Source organism: Numida meleagris, chromosome 2 (genome assembly GCF_002078875.1).
Source record: "Numida meleagris isolate 19003 breed g44 Domestic line chromosome 2, NumMel1.0, whole genome shotgun sequence".
Classification (NCBI taxonomy): domain Eukaryota; kingdom Metazoa; phylum Chordata; class Aves; order Galliformes; family Numididae; genus Numida; species Numida meleagris.
In genome coordinates, this window is record NC_034410.1 from 78,235,840 (window position 1) to 78,259,752 (window position 23,913).

A 23,913-nucleotide genomic window follows, 5' to 3' on the forward strand; every position below is an offset into this window, starting at 1 on the left:
TAATTTTCCATTTTTTACTTTTCTTATACTGCATATTTAATTTATGTTGCTTCTTGGAAGTTATTTCCCTGCAGAAGAATGCTATCTCAGCAGGTAGTACGCAGTGCACATATTCCTGCCACCTGTGTCTCTTGTTGAATTCTGATCGTACGAAAATGCATAGGACCACTGCTCTTACTGCAGAAAGTCAATTGCTTTACGTGCTTCTTACAGTGTTCCATGTTATATATTTTCAGTATGTGGTGGATTTATGGTGGTATTGATAAGTAGGTCAGTGGAGCTCTTTAAGGTAGAGCAAATACCACTGAGGTATGTGGGGGAGTAGTGTTAAAACATAAAAAGAAATAATGCCTCTTTATTTTCTGCTTGCTTTTGTTTCATGAGTTTCATAGCAGTTGTAAATGAATTATTTTATTTAATGCTCGCATCCTCTTTCTCCTCTGGTGTTGTAGTGCCTTCTCTCTACAACGGCCTTTGGGCAAGGAGTGTTTTTCATTACGTTCTTTGAGGGCCAAGAAATAGGTAAGCTCTCCAGTTAAAAAAAAAAAAAAAAAAGTAATTATTTAAAAAAAAATTAGAGTTGGAAACTTTTTTTTTTCTGAAAAAAATCTTTAATCATGAGTAAACAGGGTGTCTCATAATGGAAGAGAAAAGCCTTTTTAGCACCTTTTGAAAATCAAACTAAGCTTGTGCCACTTCCTATCAGTAAATTAAAGTGGGCTTAGAACTACACTTAGAACTGCAATACAAATGATTGAGAATCTTCACAGATGTCAGTAACATCTCTAATGCTTCTTCTCTAGTGAGGGTTTCTACAGAGATTTTTTGAGGTAGATGTGTGGGTTCACACATGCTCTTGTGTATAACATGGTAGAGGTTGATGAAAACAGTATGGTACAGGCCTAGAACAATGTAAGTTATTCACTCTCAACATAATGCTAACATAAATGTTTAACCTTTGTACACCAGAAGGTAGGAGAAAATGGCCTTTACTTTCTAAAATATCTCGTACTTTTCTCCTTTGTAACCTTATTTGTACTCAACCTGAATACCAGCACGACTGTCTCTATGAGCTTGAAGACAGGTGGTGAAACTTTCCCTGAAAACTACTGTGTAAGTGCAGAAATGCGTGAGAACACTGTATTGTGTTTAAGTGCTAGGAAGGAAAAGTATTTGGAAACTTGCTAAGCACAAGTGAACCCTTCTGTCCCTAAGCCAAGTGCTGCCCCTGTTGATGCTGGATGTGGTGCTCAGGGATATGATTTAGCGGTGGGTTGTTAGAGTTAGGGTAGTATGGTTAGGTTGTGGTTGGACTTGATGATCTTGAAGGTCTTTTCCAACCTGAGAAATTCTATGATTCTGTGCTGAAATTGGAGAAATGTTTGGAACCTTGAAAAATATCTTCAGTGGCTTTATGTATCTAAGTATAGAAAATAATGTATTCTCTTTATTTTGTTACTGGTAGGATGGATTGTTACTAATAACAATATATATTTCAAACCACTAAGTATTGGAAGAATGTCATAGTTATACAAAGAGTGATGAGTGGAAATTTGTTGCAGAAAATACTTAAGTTCTCCACTGGACACTTCCATCAGAATGATTCCTGTTTATTGAAGAAAGGGCAAAATGTGCTTGTGAAACTGTTCTTTAGAGTAGTAGAAAAAATTACAGAACCAGTATGGTGACCCCTTGTACTGCAAAGTAGCATTTCCACCCCCCCCCCTTTTCTTTTTCTTAGAAGAAAAATACAGTGCTACAACTTGCTTACTTCTGTTTTACTTTTCCCTTTACAAATATGATAGCTTTCTGTAGTACTAATGTTTTCCACCTTCTTTCTTGTCATGTCTTTGCAACTGAACACTTTTTATGAAGCAATTATTCAGCATGTTTGTAGTTTCAGTTTCTGGATAGTCAGTGCACACAAATACTTGCTTCTTAGTTAAATTCACTGTTTTCAGATTTACGATTGTAGAAATCTTTGTATAACCCATTACTTGCAATATCAGCAATGTATGCTAAAATCTGATTTATTGAAGAAGTTAGCACCTCATTTTGCCAGTCATAATTCTTTTTCTTTTGCTAAATTAAGGGCCACCTAAATCTCCATAAATAGCCTTTCTACATCAACTTCTGTGCATTTTCTCCGTAGCAGTGTCACCTGCTGTTCTAAACAGAGGCTTGAGAGGCATAGCAATTCATTTCTGTTCAATGGGATTACTGTTATTACCTACATTTTTTTTCTGTCAGTGCTTAAATACTCAGAAGTGTATGTTTTTGATGTTTGTGATCTTTAATTCTGTAATTATTTAGCTTTGACCTTTTAAAAATTATTTTTGTTGCTACTACTACCAGGAATTCAGTGGAATAACATGTACCAGCCAATGGTGCAAGGAGGATACATGACCTTTGGATGTACCTGCTGGATGATGTTCTTTGACTCCATTTTGTATTCTATAGGTGGCTGGTATTTCAGCAATATTATTCTAGGTAAGAATTCTCATTAGATATTTTTGTAGCATCTATAGGTGCAATTACTGAATTGAAATTGATAGAGATGGCTTTCTTCATTGTATACATCTAAAACCAAACTATGTATTTTGTCTGACATAAGATTTTTATGTGCCAAAACAGCCTGATTGCATTTAGGAACTGATCAGAAAGACACTTTTTTTCTCAGAAAGTATTGAATAGTGCTAAAAAAAAGATTTTGTAGCCAAATGTAAAATCAGTCTTGTTTATAAGGATGACAAATATAGACTCATAGAACTATTAAGGTTGGAAAAGACCTCTAAGATCATCTCTTCCAACTGTCCAGATACCACCAATATTGCCCACTAAACCATGTCCCAAACTACTACATCTACTCATTCCTTAAACACCTCCGGGGATGGTGACTCCTCCACTTCCCTCAGCAACCTGTTCCAGTGCCTCACCATTCTTTATGAGAAGAAATTCTTCCTAATACCCAACTTAATGATTGATAGAATCATAGAATGGCTTGTGTTGAAAGGGACCCTAAAGACCATCTAGCTTAAACTTCCCTGCTGGAGACAGAGTTGCCACCTACTGTATCATATTGCTTAGGGTCCTATCCAGCCTGGTCTTGAACACCATGGAGCATCGACAGCTTCTCCTCTCCAGACTGAACCACTCCTGTTCTCTTAGCCTTTCTTCTTAGGAGAGCTGTTCCAACCCTGCAGTGTCTTGTTAGATGTTTGAAATTTCTTTACTCTGATATGCATGTGTCAGATTTTCTCTTAGATACTCTGTATTTGTTTGGTGAAAAGGAAAAATTTGTCATGAAAGATAGATGTGTGTGGAATATACACCCAATTTTTACAAATTTTAGCTATTCTCATATATATATATACCTGCTATTCAGTATCAATGAAATTCAACTCCAATCAGAGACTGTAGTGTGTGACTGGTAAGCTAAACTTGGAAGGACCAGGCAACGTCAAAGTTTAATTTGTGTGGAGAACCATGCTTTTGCCTGTTCTGTTTGAGTAAGTAAATGTTTTTTATCTTGTCTGATTTGAGTAAATTGTGCATGTAGTGATGGAAAAATAATGATTGGTGCAATAGATTATTGTTAAAATAATAAAGCTATTTACCATAGCAGGCAGTTTGATGTGTTTTCCATTCTTTCTAATATATAAGATTAACTGGTTGTATCTACCTATTGCAAGTCCCTTAATTATTACACACTTCAGAGCTGGTTTGGAGATGGGGTAATGCACAGTATTTCTGAGATGTCATAATTTTATGGCAAGATTGGGTATTATGGCCAAGTGACTTTTTTCCACTTCAAGATTTGTTAAATTCAACTAAGAGTTACTCAAATGCTATAACAAGCTCTCTTAAAGTAATGATGGGATATTACTAGTCCACATACAAGTGTTTTTAAAAAAAAAATATATATATGAATTTTGCAACTGTTTCTTTTATACTATTTCATGTAGGAAAAAATGGACTAAGGAACTGCTGGTACTTTCCCTTTACTGTTTCCTATTGGAGGAACCTGTGTGGTTCAGAGAGGATGAGAAAACATTATCTGAATTCTAATATGTTTTTATTTAATGAAAACTTCCAAGAGAAAGGTTTGTAATCATGACAGAATTTTAATAAATATTCTCTTCTGAATTGTTTATTGATTTTGATCAATGTGCATTTATATTGCTTGGTCCCATACCTTACACTTCTAGAACTTGTGCCTTCCTCCTCTCCATTACATAGTGTGTACTACGATCAATATATACTGTTAATTGTGCTGTCACCTATAATACTTGAGTGGTTTGGTTAAAACTATTATATACAAATGCTTACGAAAACTCTTCAAGAATATGTAAAATAAGTGTCTCTCAGATTCATCTTGTCTCTGTATTGCCTTTTTGCTTTGTTAGGACAACCTGAGGTTCTTTATAGCCTTTCATGTTGTTACTGAATCTGAAAAGTCCTGCGCTTTGTTAATGTTTTTCCTGCAGCTCAATTTTCTTCCTCTTCTGCTCTTCCTCCTTATGTGAAAAATATAATTTTCACTTTTTTCCCTTTCTTATTTTCCTCTTCTATTATCACTGCTTTTTCTGTCTGTTTTTTAGCTTTCTGTTTAAGAAGGGACTATTGTAACTATATTTTTATTTGTCTTCAGATGTTTTCTCTGCTCTTCTATTTTGTATATGGCTACTTAAAATTTAGATCTCTTTGACTTTCTCACATTTCATTTACTGTGAGTGAAGGAGTAAGTCACCTTCCCCCTCCTGTATTCACTATTTGTGCTTAGAACAACATGATGAGTTGTTTTTGTTTCAGAAGTTGCGGTAGCTTGGAAATGATCCAGTTGTCTGTAGTATATATGAAGAAGCTGAGTGACTCAGCAGTTTTATGTATTGACATCTCTTAGAACAGTGCAAATTTCAAAAAGTCTTGAGATTCTTTCAGATATTTGTGGGTGAACTGTCTCTGAATTGTGCCAGAATATCTAAATTTGGAACAGTTCCATTTTATTAAGATGATAGTCTTTGATACTTAAAATGAAGACTTTCAGTGTTTGCTGTTGGATTTTCCACACCCACTGTATAAAGAGGAAGAACTCCACTTTCTAATACATGACACATGCCTGTAACCTAAACTGCCTGAATGCAAATGCTAATGCTGCCATGCATACAAATTTCATTTCATGAGAATTGAGCTTTATTGTACTGATAATGAGATAAGTGCATTCATGGATAACTAGATTCCAACAGCAAAATGATTTGCTCCTGGGCAAACTTCCCTTCTTTGATTCCTATATTTGTTCCACAGAGCACAGGTAAGAGCCAGTTCAATGGCAGTGGAAAGTGCTGTGGAATTCAGAGATGAAGCATGTCAGAGAAGGGCAGAATAGGGATTGTTTCAGGGAAGTGTCACTCTCACAGTAAAGAAGTTTTTCCTCATGTTCGTTTCAAACTTCCTGTCTTTCAGTTTCTGCCCATTGGCCCTTGTTCTGTCACTGGGCACTGCTGAGAAGAATCTAGCCCCATCATCTTGGCTCCCACACATTAGATGTTTATAAGCACTGATAAGATCTCCTCTCAGTCTTCTCCAGGCTAAATAGACTCAGGTCTCTCAGCCTTTCCTCATAAGGGAGATGCTCAAGGCCCCTCATCATCCTTGTGGCCCTCCACTGCACTCGCTCTAAAAGTTTCCTGTTTTCCTTGAGCTAAGGAGCCCAGAACTGGATACAGTGTTCCTCAAAGAGATCTGCTTTGTGTTATTCAGTGAGGAAATTAATAGGATTAATTGGCTAGGCCTGTTAATGTTATGTTAATGTTATATGCCTGAAACGGATTGACATATGAAAAAGTTCGCACAAATTTCACATATTTATGAACATACAGTAATGCCTTTTTTTCAACCAGAAATAAAATATAACACAGCTTTGTTATGACTACATGGAGATGTTTGTGGATGTTCACACAGCCTGGCATAATTCTGTGAGGCTGCTTCTTAAAACTGCAAATTGGCCAAACTATTAGCAAATATTGACTGGTACAGTATCTCTCATTTCAGTTGGGCTTATGATAGTTCAGAGCATCTGAACATCTGTTCAGGCTTTTGGTAAATGGCAACAAGGTTTAAGTTAACTTGTTATTCCTTTTGTATGTATGTTGGGACTTGGAGATCCTCATGGTGTTCTGCTGTTCCCTTTACAGACTTAGCACCTCCAGGCTGGAAAGGCACTTGCACAGAAGGAGCCACCATTGGTGTTGTGTTGCTGTCTCTCACCAAAGAGCACATGGATAACCATAAGGTTGCTGTTAAAGACCTCAGCCTCACTTTCCATAAAGGTCAAATAACAGCGCTCTTGGGACCTAATGGAGCTGGCAAAACGACAGTTATGTAAGTCTTCCAGTTAATGGTGCATACTCCCCTCTTGTCTCTAATATGCTTTATTACTTCAGAACATTTGCGATCTCTTTGCTGTGTTTGTTTTTGTTTTTGCTGTTTTTAAAATAGATATTATCCTTCCATTTTTAAACTCCCCAGAACATGTGAAATGTGAAGGCAATATGTCTATGACAAAAGCAATGAAATGAATTATATCCTCTGTGCCACTGATAACACAATGAAATTGTTCAGTAGCAGCTGGGCATGCTTGGTTGTGGAGATGAATACTTCTTATGAAAGTGTTATTTTCTGTCATCCTGTGTGTACTGTAGTCACACAGAGTATGTGGAGCCTTAAGAGTTTTTATGTCTTACTCCTAGTTGTTGCAAGGGGCTTTCCAGAGACTGAAATAAAATGAAAAATGTCTGAATTAAGAAATATGTGTATTTGTACCTTTTTATTAATTCTGATCAACTTAAATAAAACCAGTGAGCTAGGACGGGGATCCATTAGCAATTACTTCTCAATGAGAATATACATGTGGAAAAGGAAGTAATAGACTGTTAAATTTGGCTGGGAAAAGTGACTCTAGAAGTGAGGGAATGAAGGTTTGTTGAGATCTTGAGAGGAAAAAAAAAGCTAGAAACATTAGCAGTGTTCCTGTAATTGTTAAATTGCATTGATGTTGTTGCAATGATGTTAGGAAGTGCCTCTGGAAATCATAGAGTGCTTTGGGTTGGAAGGGACCTTTAAGATCATCTAGTTCCAACCCTGCTTCTATAGGCAGGGACACCTCCCTCTAGACCAGGTTGCTCAAAGCCCCATCCAGCCTGGCCTTCAGTGCTTCCAGGGAGGGGGCATTCACAACCTCTCTGGGCAACCTGTTCCTGTGTCTCACCACCCTCACAGTAAAGAATTTCTTCCTAATATCTAGTCTAAATCTACCCTCTTTCAGTTTAAAGCCATTTCCCCATTTCATCTTGTCGCTACCTGCCCTTATAAAAAGTTCCTTCCCAGCTTTCTTGTAGGCCCCCTTCAGGTACTGCCGCTATAGGGTCTCCCTGGAGCCTTCTCTTCTCCAAGCTGAAGAGCCCTATCTCTCTCAGCCTGTCCTCATAGAGGAGGTACTCTAGCCCTCTGATCATCTTCATGGCCCTCCTCTGGACCTGCTCCAACAACTTCATGTCCTTCTTGTGTTGGGGGCTCTAGAACTGGATACAATACTCCATGTGGAGTCTCATGAGAGCAGAGTAGAGGGGCAGAATCACCTCCCTTGACCTGCTGGTCATGTTTCTCTTGATGCAACCCAGGATATGATTGGCCTTCTGGGCTACAAGTGCACACTGCTGGCTCATGTTGAATCTCTCATCAATCAGCGATCCCCAGTCCTTCTCCTCAGGGCTGTTCTCAAGCCATTCTCCACCCAACCTGTATCTGTGCTTGAGATTGCCCTGACTCACATGCAGGACCTTGCACTTGGCCTTGTTGAATTTCATGAGGTTGGCATGGGCCCACCTATCAAGCCTGTCCAGGTCCCTCTGGATAGCATCCCTTCCCTTTAGCATGTCAACTGTACCACTCGGCTCAGTGTCATCTGCAAACTTGCTGAGTGTGCACTCGATCCCACTGCCTGTGTTGCCTGCAAAAATGTTAAATAACACTGGTCCCAGTACCGATCCCTGAGGAACACCACTTGTCACCGGTCTCCACTTGGACATTGAGCCGCTGACCACAACTCTGAGTGTGGTCATCCAGCCAATTCCTTATCCAGTGAGCGGTCCATCCATCAAATCAATTTTTCTCCAACTTGGTGACCAGGATGTCATGTGGGACAGTGTCAAACGCTTTGCACAAGTCCAGGTAGATGATATCAGTTGCTCTTCCTTTATCCATTGATGCTGTAACTCTGTCATAAAAGGCCACCAAGTTTGTCAGGCATGACTTGCCCTTGGTGAAGCCATGTTGATTACCACCGATCACCTTGTCTTTATTTTCCATGTGCCTTAATAGGGCCTTCAGAAGGATTTACTCTATAATCTTGCCAGGCACAGAGGTGAGAATGACTGTCTTGTAGTTCCCTGGATCTTTTTTTCCATTCTCGAAAATGGAGGTTATGTTTCCCATTTTCCAGTCAGTGGGAACTTCACCAGACTGCCGTGACCTTTCAAATATGATGGATAGCGGCTTGGCAACTTCATCTGCCGTTTCCCTCAGAACCTGGGGACGAATCTCATTGGGTCCCATGGACTTGTATTCAAGTGTGAGATATGCCGATATGCTGATTTTCTTTCCTTATCTTGTATCAGATCACTGTTGACTGGTCTATACCCACCCAGCTCTGGTACCATTCTTATCAATGGAAAGGACATACGAACCGATCTGGCTGCCATCAGGACAGAGCTGGGTGTTTGCCCACAGTATGATGTTCTGTTCAACATACTAACAGTACGAGAACATCTCCTCTTTTATGGATCAGTGAAGGCACCTGGCTGGACAAACAAACAGTTGAGTCAGCAAGTCAGTGGGTAAGAGTTCTCCCTTCCTGTGTTGAAATCTGTCAAGTAAATCAGTAGCATCTATTGCAAGCCACTTAAACAAACGTGCTAAAGCAAAACTGGAAAAAGAAGTGACTGGAAACCGCAGGATTGATTTCCATGAGTTTTTATCACACTTTGTATTCTGAAATTGTATGCTGAAAATTGATTTTCTAGTTTCTAGACTTTAGTTGCATATATTTGTAGTGAAACTGTCAATGCTTAAAAATCTGGTACGCTGAGCTATCGAATCATCATGTTTTGATTGGAGTCAAGATGGTTAGCCTGGTAGCAGCTGTAGTGGTTCCTGCTTCATGCTGTCTGCCTTACCTCCTTGCTGTTGCTGGATAGGCAGATGGAAGTCAAACTAATATGTTTTCACCCTGAGATTTCAGTTAAGTCAGCAATGACTTACTATTTTTTATTTATCTTACATTTCTCTCTGAAATTTAGGAACAAAATATATGCTTTTCTAATAGTGTGCCAGTGTAAATATTGCTGACCTTTTGATGCATGCTAGCCTGTGGGGAGGGCCGGGCACTTCCACAAATCAATGGAAATGCCAAGCTGATGGGATTTTTCTTTAGAGTACAGTTAGGCATATGCAGATTGATTTGAGGCAAAGTGGCTTTCCTTTTTGTTAGCTATTATAAAATCCTGTTACTTTAAAATTTTGATCTGAAAAACATCTGGCATGAGATGCTGTAGTCTCTCTAGAAACAAAAGAAACAGCTCTCCAAAAGAGCAAGGGAAAACCAAACGTAGTGCTTAGTTAAAATTTATACAAATTAATATCCTGTATTTTATTGTACTTAGTCTGCTGAACTGTAACTTCAGCAGCAGTCTGTCATAGTAATGGCACATAAGCACGCTTAGGACTCTGCAGGCCTTGCCACTAAGAAAAAAATTATTAAGACAATGAATACCTTAAAATACTTCATATAAACATAAGAAGGAAAAAAAGGAAAAAAACTGCTTTTCATTAAAGAAAAAAAAGAGGGCAGCTTTTAAAGAGATTAAGAATCATCAGTTTCCTGGATATATATCTGTAAAGCAACTACAGAGATCTGTTTCCTTGAAAAAGAAAATTTCAATCTGCATCTTCATTCAAATGATTCAGGAGATTACTTTAGGACCATTAAGCCTTTTATATCTTGTTTGCCGAAAGTAACTAAAAGCTTTTTGGTCAATGACCAGATATTCAGTGTAGTGAAAAATAAGTTGGTAGTCTTTTAGTGCTGTCCTTATTGGCCTTGTGCCCACACCCTGCTCAACTGTGAGACAGTTGAAGGGCCGGGGCTGAGCAGGTATTGTGTGTAAGGCACCTCCCAGTCCTTCATACATGAACCTCCAGGCAGATTGAATTAAGTTACATGAGGTATTAATATTCTACCTGGGTATTGTTAATCTGTTTACTTCACAGAAACATGTCTTAAAAAAAAAAAAAAAAAAGTGCTGTTAAAAAAGTAGTGTTACCCTATGATTTACTTCAAATATTCAAATGACTACAGGCATTTTTAAAGTCAATTACATAGCTGCAAAAACCAAAGCACTGTTCGAGTTGTGAAACCAACAATCTTTACTCATGGTTTAAGAGCCTATAACCTTGAGTTTGCTTTAATCAATAAACAAACTAGTATTTATTCTGTTGAACTTAATTTCAAAATTATTCTCCTTGCTTATCCTCCCCAATACTATTACAGAATATTTCAGTGGTGATAGGCATTATACTTTGTAGATAGAAAATAAAGCTGTCTGTTTTCTATTAATTTTTGTCACCAAACTCAAAAGTCAGTCAGAAGTAATGTTTTGTTACCTTTCCTTCACGATCTTTTTGATCATACTGCAGTGAGTGGACATGAGATGTCCAGAAAGCTTTTCCAAACTTGGTCAAGCATCTGTATTCCTTTTTCAGAGTTCTGGAAGATGTGGATTTATCCCAGCACCAGTACAAACCTGTTGGAGCCCTTTCTGGGGGAATGAAAAGGAGACTGTCAATTGCCATTTCCTTCATTGGAAACTCAAAGACTGTTGTTCTGGATGAGCCCACCAGTGGAGTAGATCCATGTTCCCGACGCAGCATTTGGGATGTCCTACTGAAGTACAAAGCTGGTACAAAGTTTAGATGCATGTTATGTTCCCTATTTTTATTTCTGCAATTCTGTTTCAATAAATTTAAACAGGAAAGTTGGAATATTAGTATTGCTACTTGGTAACTAAATACATTAATTTCAGAAGTAACATTTTATTAATTCAGGAAACTTTAAAGCAGCCAAGTGAGACAAGAAGAATTATTTGTTATCTCCCAGAAAAATGTCTAATAGGTTCATTTTAGTTTCTAGACCGTTCCTACAGTTTCTATTGTCTTTTCCTTTTTTTGTTTGCTTCTCAGAATTTTTTTATCTGGCTTTTATTTCCCATTTTGTACATATCTGTATATGGGTGCATATGTTTTTCTAATGAAGGTAGGCTCATCAGTCAGTCTGCAACATTAATTTTTTAAGCGCCTTGAGGTGAAAAATAGATTGTGGGAAGCAAACTTTTCAGCAAGTGAACACTCAATTAGCTGTAATTAACCACAGTGAATGATCCACTGAAACAGACACTGCTGTTAAGTGGTTTTATGGAATCCTTTAAACTCTTAGAGTAGCTTGAACTTACAGTAGGCAGTATCAAGCCATTACATATAATAAAAGGCAAAGATTGTTTAACCTCAGTTGAGTACCTACTGAGTGTAAATCTTGAATAGAGGTTTTGTTTGTGTCTTGGATTATGTTTCAAAGGGACCTGAAACACATTCCCTCAAGGTTAAAGTATCTTCCGGAAAGGTAGATTTATTTCTGTGGAAGCAAGGATTTGTGGATGTACTAATCTTTCTGATGCAGGTTGCACACTGATCTTTACTACTCACCATCTTGATGAGGCAGAGGTGCTCAGCGATCGCATTGCCATTCTGCAGCAGGGCCAGCTGAGGTGCTGCGGTTCTCCCTCTTATCTGAGAGAAACATATGGCCAGGGACACAGTCTAACGCTCACAAAAAAGGTATGCTGAAAATGTATTGTGCAGAACTTAACAGTGCCTGCCAAGTAATAGTTGGTTATATGCCAAGGATATTCTACGGATATTCTATGCATATTCTTCCCTGCCTGGAAGTAATATGTGATAGAGAGCCAGCAAAACAGGTTTTAATCATTTTTCTTGATATTTATTATTAGTATTTTACTTAGAAGAATACAGGGACATCTCTGAAAATGATGAATTTAAAGATTTAGCTGAAATGTTAGTGTTTCTTTATTCCTGTGAGGCAGTCTTTGTGTCCCAGGTTAGATGATGCAGTTTAATCAGTGGAGATTTTCTTCTGTGAATTCTACCATCAAGTCCTATGCTTCTGCTAACATTTAATTTTTTTTTCTGTATGTATGATTGTTTTTCTTATAGCCATCTGTGTTTGAAATCCAGGATCCTAAACATGTTGTTCGGGTCACATCATTGGTACAGACTCACATCCCAGAAGCTTTCTTGAAAGAGAACAGTGGGACTGAGCTAACCTACGTGATTCCAGAAAGGGCAGATAAGACCTCTTTTAAAGGTCTTCTTCAGGCTTTAGATCAAAGCCTTCATCATTTACACATGACTGGCTATGGCATTTCTGACACCACCTTGGAAGAGGTACTTCTAGTTTTCTTTGTAATGGTGCTTTCTTTTTAGAAAATCTTGTATCTGCTTCTATTTGCCCTTGATTGTATCTTTCATGTTTCACAACAGTTTCTTGTGAGAAGCTTGTTTCTAAAAAAAACGAACAAACAAAAAACATCTGACAAAATGTATACTTTGTTTTTTTGCTGTTGCTATTAAAATAAAAGGCCACTCCACTACAGTGACTTTTGCCAAGAATCTGATATGAATCATGAGTAACTGTGTAACTCCTAAAAAGCTTTTTCTGCATTTAACAAAGGAAAATCTGTGTCTGATTTTATCAAAGCTGCTATTGTTGTCCTAAATGTCTAGCATCTGAATGAATTTTCAACTTGTAAGGTTGAAGGTTTGGTTCAAATAGCTCTGGGGAGAGGGAGAAAATACTTCACTGAAAATACTTCTAGAATTGCAACGATCTAAATGTTAGGACTTTGCATAACTGTGCTGGAAATCTCTAAGGAGTGTTGTGTGTGCACTGACGGGGAGAGAGAGGAGCACTTATGTATACACACATTTATATATATATATATATGTGCATATGCACACACTAAACAGAGCAGAGAAGGGGACTCTATATGCTACTTCATCACTTCTGAATTTAGTTGTGTAACTAGTCATACCAGTGAGAAGTTATTTTCCTTGGATTGTTTTTACCTGGACTAAACTTTTAAACATCAAGATTATAGATCATTTTGAAAATAACACCTTTTTCCACTTCAAGTGATGATAGGAGACTAATGTCAGTATTTTATGATACAAAAACTACACTACCTTTATTTGATGGTGCAATTCACTCAGCATCACTTTGTGAAACTGCTTTCTCCTATGACTACCTATAATGTTAAAGACAGACAACGTTGGACAGTTTTCCTAGCAGAAAATTTCAGATATGTTAATTAAAAGCCCCACTCCAGTAACAATATAATGGAATACAGATACCCCTGAAGTGATATATTTTAATATAAAGCAATAAACTTTGTGTGTAGAAGTGTATCGCATCTCCCTCTGTTTGATGGGAATGTATGAGACGTTATGTAATGTTGTGGTCAGCTAGAACACAAAGTCCCCCAGATAAAATACTTTTCCCAGTTTTATGAAAGTGAGGCTTCTGAAGGCCTGTCTGATGCTAATTATGCATTGTATTTTTACTGTGTGTGATATTCCTATGGGAATTAATGGGGTTAGATGTATCAAAGTGTCAACAGTTCTGAGTTCGATGTTAGTAGTTTAGAATCACTGCTCATACATAATCAATGGGGAAAAAAATAAAGAGAATCTCATCAATGTAAGTAAAACCTAAAATGTCAATTGTTAAAGAAATTAATTGAACAGATTCACCACCAAGTGGAGCTGCTGTACCCTGAAGCAGTCCATTGGGATGTGTCTTTAGGACTGTGTTCATATACCACAGACTTTTTAGCCGGCTTTATGAGTGTAAACATTCTGTTTTTAAACTGCAGTTCAAAGAATACTATGACAGCACATGTATGGTTTATTTTGAAGTGAATCTCTATACAACTGAGTTGTTTATAAAGAGAAATAAAGAACCTCCTTGATGATTCTCTCACATATGAACACAGAACGTTAGCTAATGTGGCAAGAATTTGCTGTGGCAATGGAACAGGGGGAGAAAAAAGAAATATAATACAAGTTTATAAAGTGAAGTCTGTCCTTTCTTTATATAATTCTGTGAGGCAAGTCAAAAACTACTGGAAAACCCTGTAATTTTCTTTCAGATTATATGGGGTGATTAACGTGCTATAAGTGAGAACAGTATTTGCTGCCAACATTTATAGATTTTAAGGCAATGTGTATATTGACAAACTTTTTTGGTACATCCCTATGGGACATCTTAGGACTTTGCAGAATTTGTAAAGTAAATATGAAGTTGTCACTGGAAGAACTGGAGACTTCTTTAGTTGTGCTCCATCTGCTATTCAATTGTGAGCTTGCTTTTGCTTGTTTTCTGCAGGGAAGGTTAAAATAAAAAGCTTTAAAGATGGTATTTGATATTGATGTATCATTCTTCAGCTTGAAGACTTAATGCATTAATTTAGGATGATTTCTGCCATCTCCGTATCTCATCATTAGTCGTTACAACCTCCACATTCCATTTTCTTATCAAAAGCCTCTTTGCATTGGCAACTAAATGGATAGCACATAATAGTGCTATTTAGTCTATTCAAACAATTCAATCTGAAAACAAAGCACTCTGACTTTAAAGGAACAAATGTGTTACAATCTTTATTTTACCCTTACTTTTCGTTTTCTCATTCACTCACCATTATTCTTCTTTAATGTGAGGGATACTTCCTCTTGCTAAAAACTTAGACTTCAAGGGAAACCTGTTTGCCATTCATGCTTCAAAAGAATTTTGAAGTTCTAACAAAATAAGTTCTTGACGTGTTCAGATCTGTTTAATATTATATTTGCTTCATTTTTGGTTTAAAATCTTTTCCCACTCTGTTTCCATTTGCTTCATGATGCTTATAATCCAAAGATAGGAGAACAAAGAGGAGGACAGAAGGGTGGTTAATTGAACTGTGTATATGCTGAGTCCTCTCTGGAGGATGATGTTTCACTTGCCGGCAACTCTGGAGTTTTCAAAACTGATTCCTTTCTTGCTTAGCATTGAGGAGAGAACTAAACCATTGAAACTTTGCAAAATAAGATGTGTCAAAATATCTGTTACTGGAATTTCTTTAAATTCACATTGTTGAAATAATCAGTATGCCCCAAAACTTTCTCAAGGAAGGCCTTGACCAATTTTGGCCTTGAAACAGCATAGATCCTCTAGTGGGATTCAGTTCTGTTTAGCGTGCTCTAACAGCCAATAAGAGCACAGTTATATTAATCTATTTCACTGTGGCATTGCCACCTGTTCAGATCTTTTTCCTAGAGGGCAATGCATCTTCTACACCTGCTCACAACCTGATGGTTTGAAAGAAGCTGACTGGGTGGTAGCTGCTGCTTGCCACTACTGAGTTCTTTATCAACAGACAGCATTACCCCCTTCCCCAGGAATGGCAGAGGTGGTCCTACATTGTCAGGCACGCAGCCAGTTCTGAGGCCGAGTGCTGGAAGTGAACCATGCTATTTCCATCTTATTTTAATCCTTATCGTTGAAAGCACAGGCTTTCTGTTGCTCTGAGCTGTGTCAGGTGTCTGTCTTCTTCTGTGTATCTAAGTTTCACAATCAGGAGTGTTCCTGTTTGGCAAATGGCTAAGATCAGTGGCCAGCCATTGATTTTGGTTGATGTTCATCCATAGTGAATGTCCTAGGACTGCTTCTGCACCATACCAATTAGGGAAACGTTGTAGCACCAGATGGCTATATTAAGCGTGAGCTGCCTGGAAGAAAATATGAATATAATGTGAATAAGAAATGTAGCAAAACGAAAATTGGCTCCTATATAGGGAATTTATTTAAGGTTAGCATGGATCTACAACTGTAGATTAGAAACTTCCCGGGGATACTTATGTTGGTACTGTTCACTCACTGAACAAAATTCAGATAACCTGAATTTTATAAAATGTAAACATTCCTCATGTGAAAGATGAATATTTTTTAAGAAGGAGATTTTCAGATTTGGATATTTGAGCGTGACCTGTGGTGGTTCTAGTATAGAACAATGTGTATGTAGTATTGTTCTCTAGTCAATGATGTGTTCAGAGGAGTCTGCCTAGCATATTGGAAAGATGTTAAATGCTACTTCCATATGAACTTAATCTCATGCGCTTCTTATTTTTCCAGGGACTTTCTTCTCTCTTCTATATTACTTTTCCTGTTACCCTCACAAATTTGACTACTCTTTTTGCAAGTGTTTTTTGCAAATAAACTGCAAACAACAATTAACACTTTCCCACTCAAGAATAGCTAAGATACAGGATTTGTAGAATAAGAGAGGAAAAAAATATTGCTAAAATATGTATGTATTAGCAAAAAAAATTTTTTTTGAGGGTATGGTAAAATCTTCTCTTTAAGTGATGTTGTGTGATTACAGACAGGCTTTTTCTTCTTTAATCCCAGCAGAAATTTTGATGCTGAACGGAGTATGTGCAAGCCACAACCTGTAGATGATTTACTGTCCTAGCCAGAGGGCAGCAGTTCCTCTGTGGCTTTAGCCTGTACAGTTTGCTTTGGTTTGCTTGACGGATTTGGTGTGCAGATGAGCTGCCTGAAAGCAGGCCCAAAGCAGCAAATTAGAATGTGGCTTTGGGCAGTCAGGATCTCCATCTAGGGTCTAATAGACCAGTGTCAGGAGGTATTTAATTTCTTCTATCCCTGCAATTACTAATGGCCAGAAGTGTTCCCTGAAACTAGACAGGTAACAAATGCAATCAATAATCATGATTAAATGGCAGTTATATTCACTAAGCAAAGTTTAGTTTATGTAGCAGTCAGGGCTCAGCAAATCAAGAAATATCTTTCCACAACAATAAAGTACTTCAAATTGGTGTTTTTTTTTTTTTTTCTCTGTAGCATGAATTCCTTAGAAACAAGGAGTTTTTTTTGTTATAGCTGGTATTGAGTTCTTCTGCGGAAAGAAGTAAACAGTTTCTTAATGATTTTGGAAAGTTTTAGTGTAGTTATAATTGGCATCTTGCAGTTCAATGCAAACAGACAAGAGAAGGCTTTCATCAAGTGAAAGTAAATCTTGGTTGCAATTTTGCTGTACAAGTAGAGATGCTAACAGTAGATGTATTTTCTGTTATTTATTTTATCTGAATTTCCCAGGTCACTGTTTAAATTGCAGTTCAGATTAGGACATTTTTAATTTTATTTTTCATTTGAGCTTACAAGTGAGGTGAGTATTATTAACTGAGTCACTATGAAAGCTGCTCTAGGCTTCATCAAGGCTGAGAAACAAATGAAATGCATCTCTATAAAATTCAAAGGACTTTATGTGGATTCAACTATGAAACAGGATTAAGCATGCTGTAGGGAGTGTAACACAAATCTATTTAGCGAAGTGCATTTACTAGGTAAATAGATCTCATTGTAAAATTGGTGTAATCTGTTTCTTTTAATATTATCATTAAATTCTTTCTGATGTGTATGTATTCCCTCACTTAAGAAGACTGAACCCTTATTTTAGTCTAGTGAAGATTTTTAGATTGTTATGTTTATTAAAATAAAATAATTTTGGTGTTTCCCACAGTGATTTTTAGGTAATAGGATTTTCGTTAGATCAACCGGTGAACATCGTCTTCCAATCTGGAGTATGCATACTAGTGGTTTTGCTACAAAGCATACTTTAAAATTGATTAAAATTGATCTAATTTTTCATATTCGGTGTTAAAGAACCTTTATCAGTTGCTGAGTGAGAATGGCAATGGTACAACTAGAACTCTGGTAGCAGATCCAGCTGTGTCCATAAATTTCTAGCTTGAGTATCAGAAAAGACTTGAAGCTACCCATATACCCTTGATAAAAACTACAGTAACTGAGTTCCTACACATGCCACAGCTTAGGAGCGTAAAATGTCAAACAAGCCAAGCCATGTTAAAAAGTCTTAGCAGATAGATGGTGATGAGGACAACACTTTTTATGGGTGAAATATATTCAAATTTATTCCTTGCCCCTTATTCTCAGGGATACCTCTTCCGGAGAGTTTGTATAATTTTATAGTCATATTCCGGTAGAGTGGCCACTGCAGCCCCTACTACTGTCTGATAATGGAAAACTACATACAGTTTAAAAACAAGTAGTTTATAGAAAATCGAATCTAAATTATTTTTTCTACTCTCTAAAAGGTATTTCTGAAGCTACTGCAGGACTCGGAGAAGTCATTTGTTCCACAAGGACCACATCTGAACAATGCGAAAGATGCTGAATCAGCCTGTAAGTACAAAATTAAGTACTTTCTGAGGCAGATACATTCATAAATATCAGAAATGAAAATATATGCTTGCACAAAGCTTCTAGAGTTGAGGGATGCACAAGCAAATGGAGAATACTGTCTGTAACAATCTGGTAGTAAGTTTTTATACACTTACTGTGATTCACCTCAATATCTCATGGCAGTTTCGTCCCATCCTTCTAAAATGTGTTCACATGCACGTACTTTCTCTTACTGCGTCAGTATTCAAATACTTGCTACCAATCTCTGACAACTAATCATACCCTTTGACTCAAATGGATAAATATTTCTGACATATACAATGGATATATCATGTGGGATCGATTAGGAAGGTGTACTCATTTCCATCTGTGTTCAAATAATAATAATAAAATTTGTTTCCTCCCGTATTAGAAGGTGATTTTCCTCTCCTTTGATATGTTGTTTCAGGCTCTCTTGCCTTTTTTTTTTTTTTTAAAAAAAAAAGAAACTGTGTTGCATTTTTTACTTTCCTGCGTGCAAGCCCAGGAAGAGCTCCTTATTAACATTTGTGAAAGGCTTAGGAGGCTTGTTCTGCTTAAAAACTCTTGTTAGAAGTCACTAATGTGATGCCTTGCAAAATGCAAGCCTCAAGGTTGCTAATGTTGCTTGCCCACCAAGCTGACCAGTATTTTCTCATTAGTCCTGGTAGTCTTGTGCCTATGTAATTATCATGTGTCTTTCTTTTTGAAGATTTACGCCTAGATTATAGAATTCTTGGGTTAGTAGTACAACATTTTATTCTATATGCAGTAGTTTGCTCCTGTTTTTGTAGAACACCGGCACAGCAGCTCCTGGTCTGTGAAAAAGGACTTTCATTATTCCAGTAATGGAAACAATAATTTTGATCTAAGCTATTATTATTTGTTATAATAAATTCAACTGGATCTGCCAGCAATGAATAATCAGTGCCAAGAAGTGTGACCTAAGCTGAATCCTTTTCTCACAAAGTGTGAACTTGACTGGATAATGTTTTGAAAGGGTCTTTTTGACAGGCTATTTCAGTTCCTGTGGAAATAGGGAAAATATAACTATATCGTAAAAACAAATAAACAACAACAACAACAAAAACCCTTAACTAAGAAAAGAAAATATCCATAGTGAGTGGTGAAAACAAGATTTCCGTTTAAAAGATAGTTTTCAGTAGCTCTTTTTAAAGAAAATAACAATCAGTTGTGCATTTATTCAAAGTTCAGCTAGGATATTCAAATCTTTTTCAAATCAAAACAGTCTGTCTTCTCCACATTGCATTTTCATTAAGAATAAGAGTTTACCATTCGTAAATTAATGAAAACACAGTATACTGTACTTAAGAACTTGATATCTTATACAACCCACATTTCAAGCAACTGTTTAGCATTTGTCACATTGATAAAGAATCTGGTAATTGGAGGCTCTATATTTCTCAGTCTCATAAATTATAGTAAGAAACTGATAATAATGCCATTTCTTTAGGGATGAGAGTGGTAGAAAATTGTCATTCAATGCAGATGACTGTCATTCATCATTAAGGACAGTTGTGAAGTGTAGGCATAAGGGATCTGGGAAATGGTCATGAGGGTATCCATCATTGTCAAAGTTAACCAGAATACTCTGTGGGCAATAGCTTGACCTGTATAATTTTGAAAGCAAATTCAAAGGCAGTTAAACTTTCTTTTGTCAAAGTAGTTAAATGAAATTTCAAAACCCCCTAGAGCAAACAGCTTGGTTATTGGGAAGATCACAAGATGCTGCTATTTGATTTATGAAAGAATTTGCATTAGAGAGTTCAATTTACGAAGTATAAGTCAGGGGTGTGGGGTATCCTTTGGTGGCACTGAGCCATTGAGGGCTCAGGTTTGTGTAGAAACCAAAATGTTATCTTTTATCTCTCAGAAAAGTTGGTGTATTGGAGCTGCGTGCGTGTCCCATCTTAAATGAGTAGAGAAAATGAATGAAATCAGTTCCTGACTTTGGCTGATGACAATGCCAAGAAGAGGCAAGAAACATCTACTCAGTAAAACAGGATAGTATGTCACTAAAGCGAGAGCTTTGATACTTTCAGATCTTGTTTTACAGTGATTTACTATACTACATCTGACTGAGAAGGAGTTAATTTTACTTATAACAGCTAGTAGGGTGCTGTGTTTTGAATTTATGACTAAAACTGTGCTGATGACACCCCAGAGTTGTGACTATTGCTGAGCAGTGTTTGCTGTGCCAAGGCTTTCTCTTTTTTGCACTCTGCCCCTCTGTGTGCCCACATGTAGGCTGAGGGATATAGAAGAAGCGAGTAGGGGACGCTATCTGGACCAGAGGGTTATCCTACTCTTCACAGTCACTGTTCCACACTATATAGTATCAGTATAGAGTCAACCTCAGCAATAAAAACTGAGGGGAGATTTTCTGGAGGGGAGGTAGTCATTGCTTGGAGACTGGCTGAACAGTGGTCTACCTGTGGGAGGTACTTAGTGATTGTCTTTGCATCATGTTTTTTTATGTTTTTTTTTTTTTAATATAGATATTATTTTCTTCCTCCTCCCTTCACTTAAAAAGATATCTTTGTACTGACATGTGAGTTTTCCTGCTTTGGCTCTCCTTATTCTCCTCCTGATGCTGTGGGAGAGAGTGAGTGAGCAGCTGTGTGGTGCTTAGCTGCTGACCAGAGTCAACCCACCACTTATGCCAAATAAACTCAGAATTATTTGACTCTAAATGCAAATATTACAGGGATGTAGAAGTCCATTAATTTATTTGTAATATGTATATATAAATTAATAATGTAAATTTTTAATATCATTAACTCTAAAGATACAAAACACACTCCGTGTAACTTCTAGTAGTGTTTCATTGCAGAAAGTTTACTCAATTTTTTAAATTTTATTCAAAGGAAAAGCTTGGAATAAAACTTATATTTTCTTTTCATGAGAACAGTTACGATCTTCATTTTAAGTCAGGGTGTGCCTATGTATGCAGACGTACCACATGCATATCTTATAAAATAGGCATGTATAATTCATTTCTACACAGCTGGGACACACGATTGATGGCTACTATTTTATAGCTGCAGAAAAAAAGGATAGAATGAGTTTGCAATGACTGAATGATAAAATCAGTGGAGCCAAATATCCTTGAGAAATGGAGAAGCCAACTCTATGGATTCCAACAAAGATTACCATAAACTACAGCAGGCAGTATACGTCCAAATACAATCAGCAGAGATAAGAGCAGATCCATAGCTAGTCCATGCCTAACCATGAATAAATAGCAAATTTTTCTAAGCATGTGCAAAAGCAGAAAGTAGGCTAGAGAATGAATTCACTAAATTGTTAAGGGACTAATACTGCAATGTTAAGATATTCAGATATCTTGCTGAAGAACCAAATGAATTAATTCATCTTCTTGGATTTTATGTCTTAGACATGTTTGGGAGATGCCAACTTTGGTTCAAAACTCTTCAGAAAGTAAAACACAGTTGGAACTAAACTCTAAAATCAGGGTTTAAATGAAAGTAAACTACTGAAAATTCAAAATAAATAAAATGATAATTTTTCCACACAGTGATTCATAACACTGGAAATTCGTTGTCATAAAGCATAGATTCAGATAGTTGTGGATGCACTAAAAATGCTTTGTTTATCCAGAGTTAATTGGTATTATGTGAACTGCCTTAGCACTTTGTCCACGTGATCAAGTAATCTCACTTCTGTAGCTCTTATGTCTTGCCTATTAGCATTTTGATTTCTCACTGACAGGATGTTTCTTTACATAGGCTCTTTTTTAGACAGATATGCTAGTGCTTCCTTCTCTCCCTCTATCTCCTTCTTTCCCTCCCTCTCTCACTTGTGTGTGTGTATGTATACATCGGAAGAAGGTATTGGTGGTATGGCAGTAGAGATTGAACTTTCCTGCTGATATTCCGTTACATGTTGTTGCTGTGTGAAAGATGGCAGCAGAGGGACAGTCTGAGAGAATGGCATCTGACATGGAAGTGTAGATGGAGCAAAAGGGTGTCACTGAATTCCTCCATGTGGAAAAAATGGCACCCACTAACACTGATTGACACTTGCTGAATGCATATGGAGACCAAACAGTGGATGCGAGCACAGTGAGGTGGTGGGTGGTGCACTTCAGCTGTGGTGACAGTGATGTGAACAACAAGCCATGTTCTGAACGGCTATACAGATTTTTGTAAGAGTGGCATGCAGGCTCTTGTTCATTCATGGTGAAAATACATAGCTAATGGTGGTGACTATGTTGAAAAACAGTGTTTTGTAGTTGAGAGTTTGCTCTGAATTATTGTGCTTTTTGTATCTGTTGTAGTTTCCCTGGGAAAAAAAAAAAGTGGGAGGCAATACTTTTGGAGCAACCTATGTATAGATAATATTACCTCTCCATCTCATCTTGCCTCATATTCAAGAATTTCCTGTTGTTTTCTTTCAGTTCCTATATATTGTTGGGGCTATTACAGCAGCTGCAGACAGGGAGAAGGTATTGCTAGCCCTTATGGTCTTTCATGGTATTTTTAAAGTCCTCTCTTTTAATGAAATATTCAGGAGGCTTGTTCTGCACTCTACAGGACTGCTTGTCCATTTCATATCATAATGATTCCTAAGTAATTCTTACAAAAATTAGTAAATAAATAGAGAAGTAGAACTCTTCCTAGGAAGTTAGATGAGATCCTCTTCAGTATCTTTATTGATGACCTGGATGAGGGCATTGAGAGCACCCTCAGTAAGTTTGCAGACGACACCAAGCTGGCAGGAAGTGTCAATCTGCCTGGGCGTAGAGAGGCCCTACAGAGAGATCTGGACAGGCTGGATCTCTGGGCTGAAGCCAACGGGATGAGGTTCAACAAGACCAAGTGCCAGGTCCTGCACTTTGGCCGCAACAACTCCAAGCAACGCTACAGGCTTGGGGCAGAGTGGCTGGAAGGTTGTGTGGAGGAAACGGACCTGGGGGTATTAGTCGATGCTCGGCTGAGCATGAGCCAGCAGTGTGCCCAGGTGGCCAAGAAGGCCAATGGCATCCTGGCTTGTATCAGAAATAGTGTTGCCAGTAGGAGTAGGGAAGTCATTGTCCCTCTGTACTCAGCCCTGGTGAGGCTCCGCCTCGAGTACTGTGTCCAGTTTTGGGCCCCTCACTGCAAAAAAGACATTGAGGCCCTGGAGCGTGTTCAGAGGAGGGCGACGAAGCTGGTGAGGGGTCTGGAGCACAGGCCTTATGAGGAGTGGCTGAGGAAGCTGGGATTGTTCCGTCTGGAGAAGAGGAGGCTCAGGGGGGACCTTATTGCTCTCTATAACTACCTGAAGGGAGGTTGTAGTGAGCTGGGGGTCAGCCTCTTCTCTCGTGTAACTAGTGACAAGATGAGGGGGAATGGCCTCAAGTTGCGCCAGGGGAGATTTAGGTTGGACATTAGGAAATTCTACTTTTCTGAAAGAGTGGTCAGGCG

At 37.8% G+C, this 23,913-nt stretch overlaps 1 protein-coding gene across 1 annotated transcript in view; it reads left to right on the forward strand.

Annotated features, from left to right (window-relative positions):
* Positions 1–23,913, forward strand: part of ABCA13 (ATP binding cassette subfamily A member 13) — a 193,230-nt gene that overhangs the window by 81,089 nt on the left and 88,228 nt on the right. Inside the window, exons 35-43 of the mRNA XM_021386386.1 lie at positions 453–522; positions 2,356–2,490; positions 3,966–4,103; positions 6,195–6,381; positions 8,676–8,894; positions 10,819–11,015; positions 11,789–11,946; positions 12,343–12,597; positions 18,358–18,445. Of these exons, the coding sequence (XP_021242061.1) occupies positions 453–522; positions 2,356–2,490; positions 3,966–4,103; positions 6,195–6,381; positions 8,676–8,894; positions 10,819–11,015; positions 11,789–11,946; positions 12,343–12,597; positions 18,358–18,445 (1,447 nt within the window). The remainder of the gene's footprint in view (positions 1–452; positions 523–2,355; positions 2,491–3,965; positions 4,104–6,194; positions 6,382–8,675; positions 8,895–10,818; positions 11,016–11,788; positions 11,947–12,342; positions 12,598–18,357; positions 18,446–23,913) is intronic.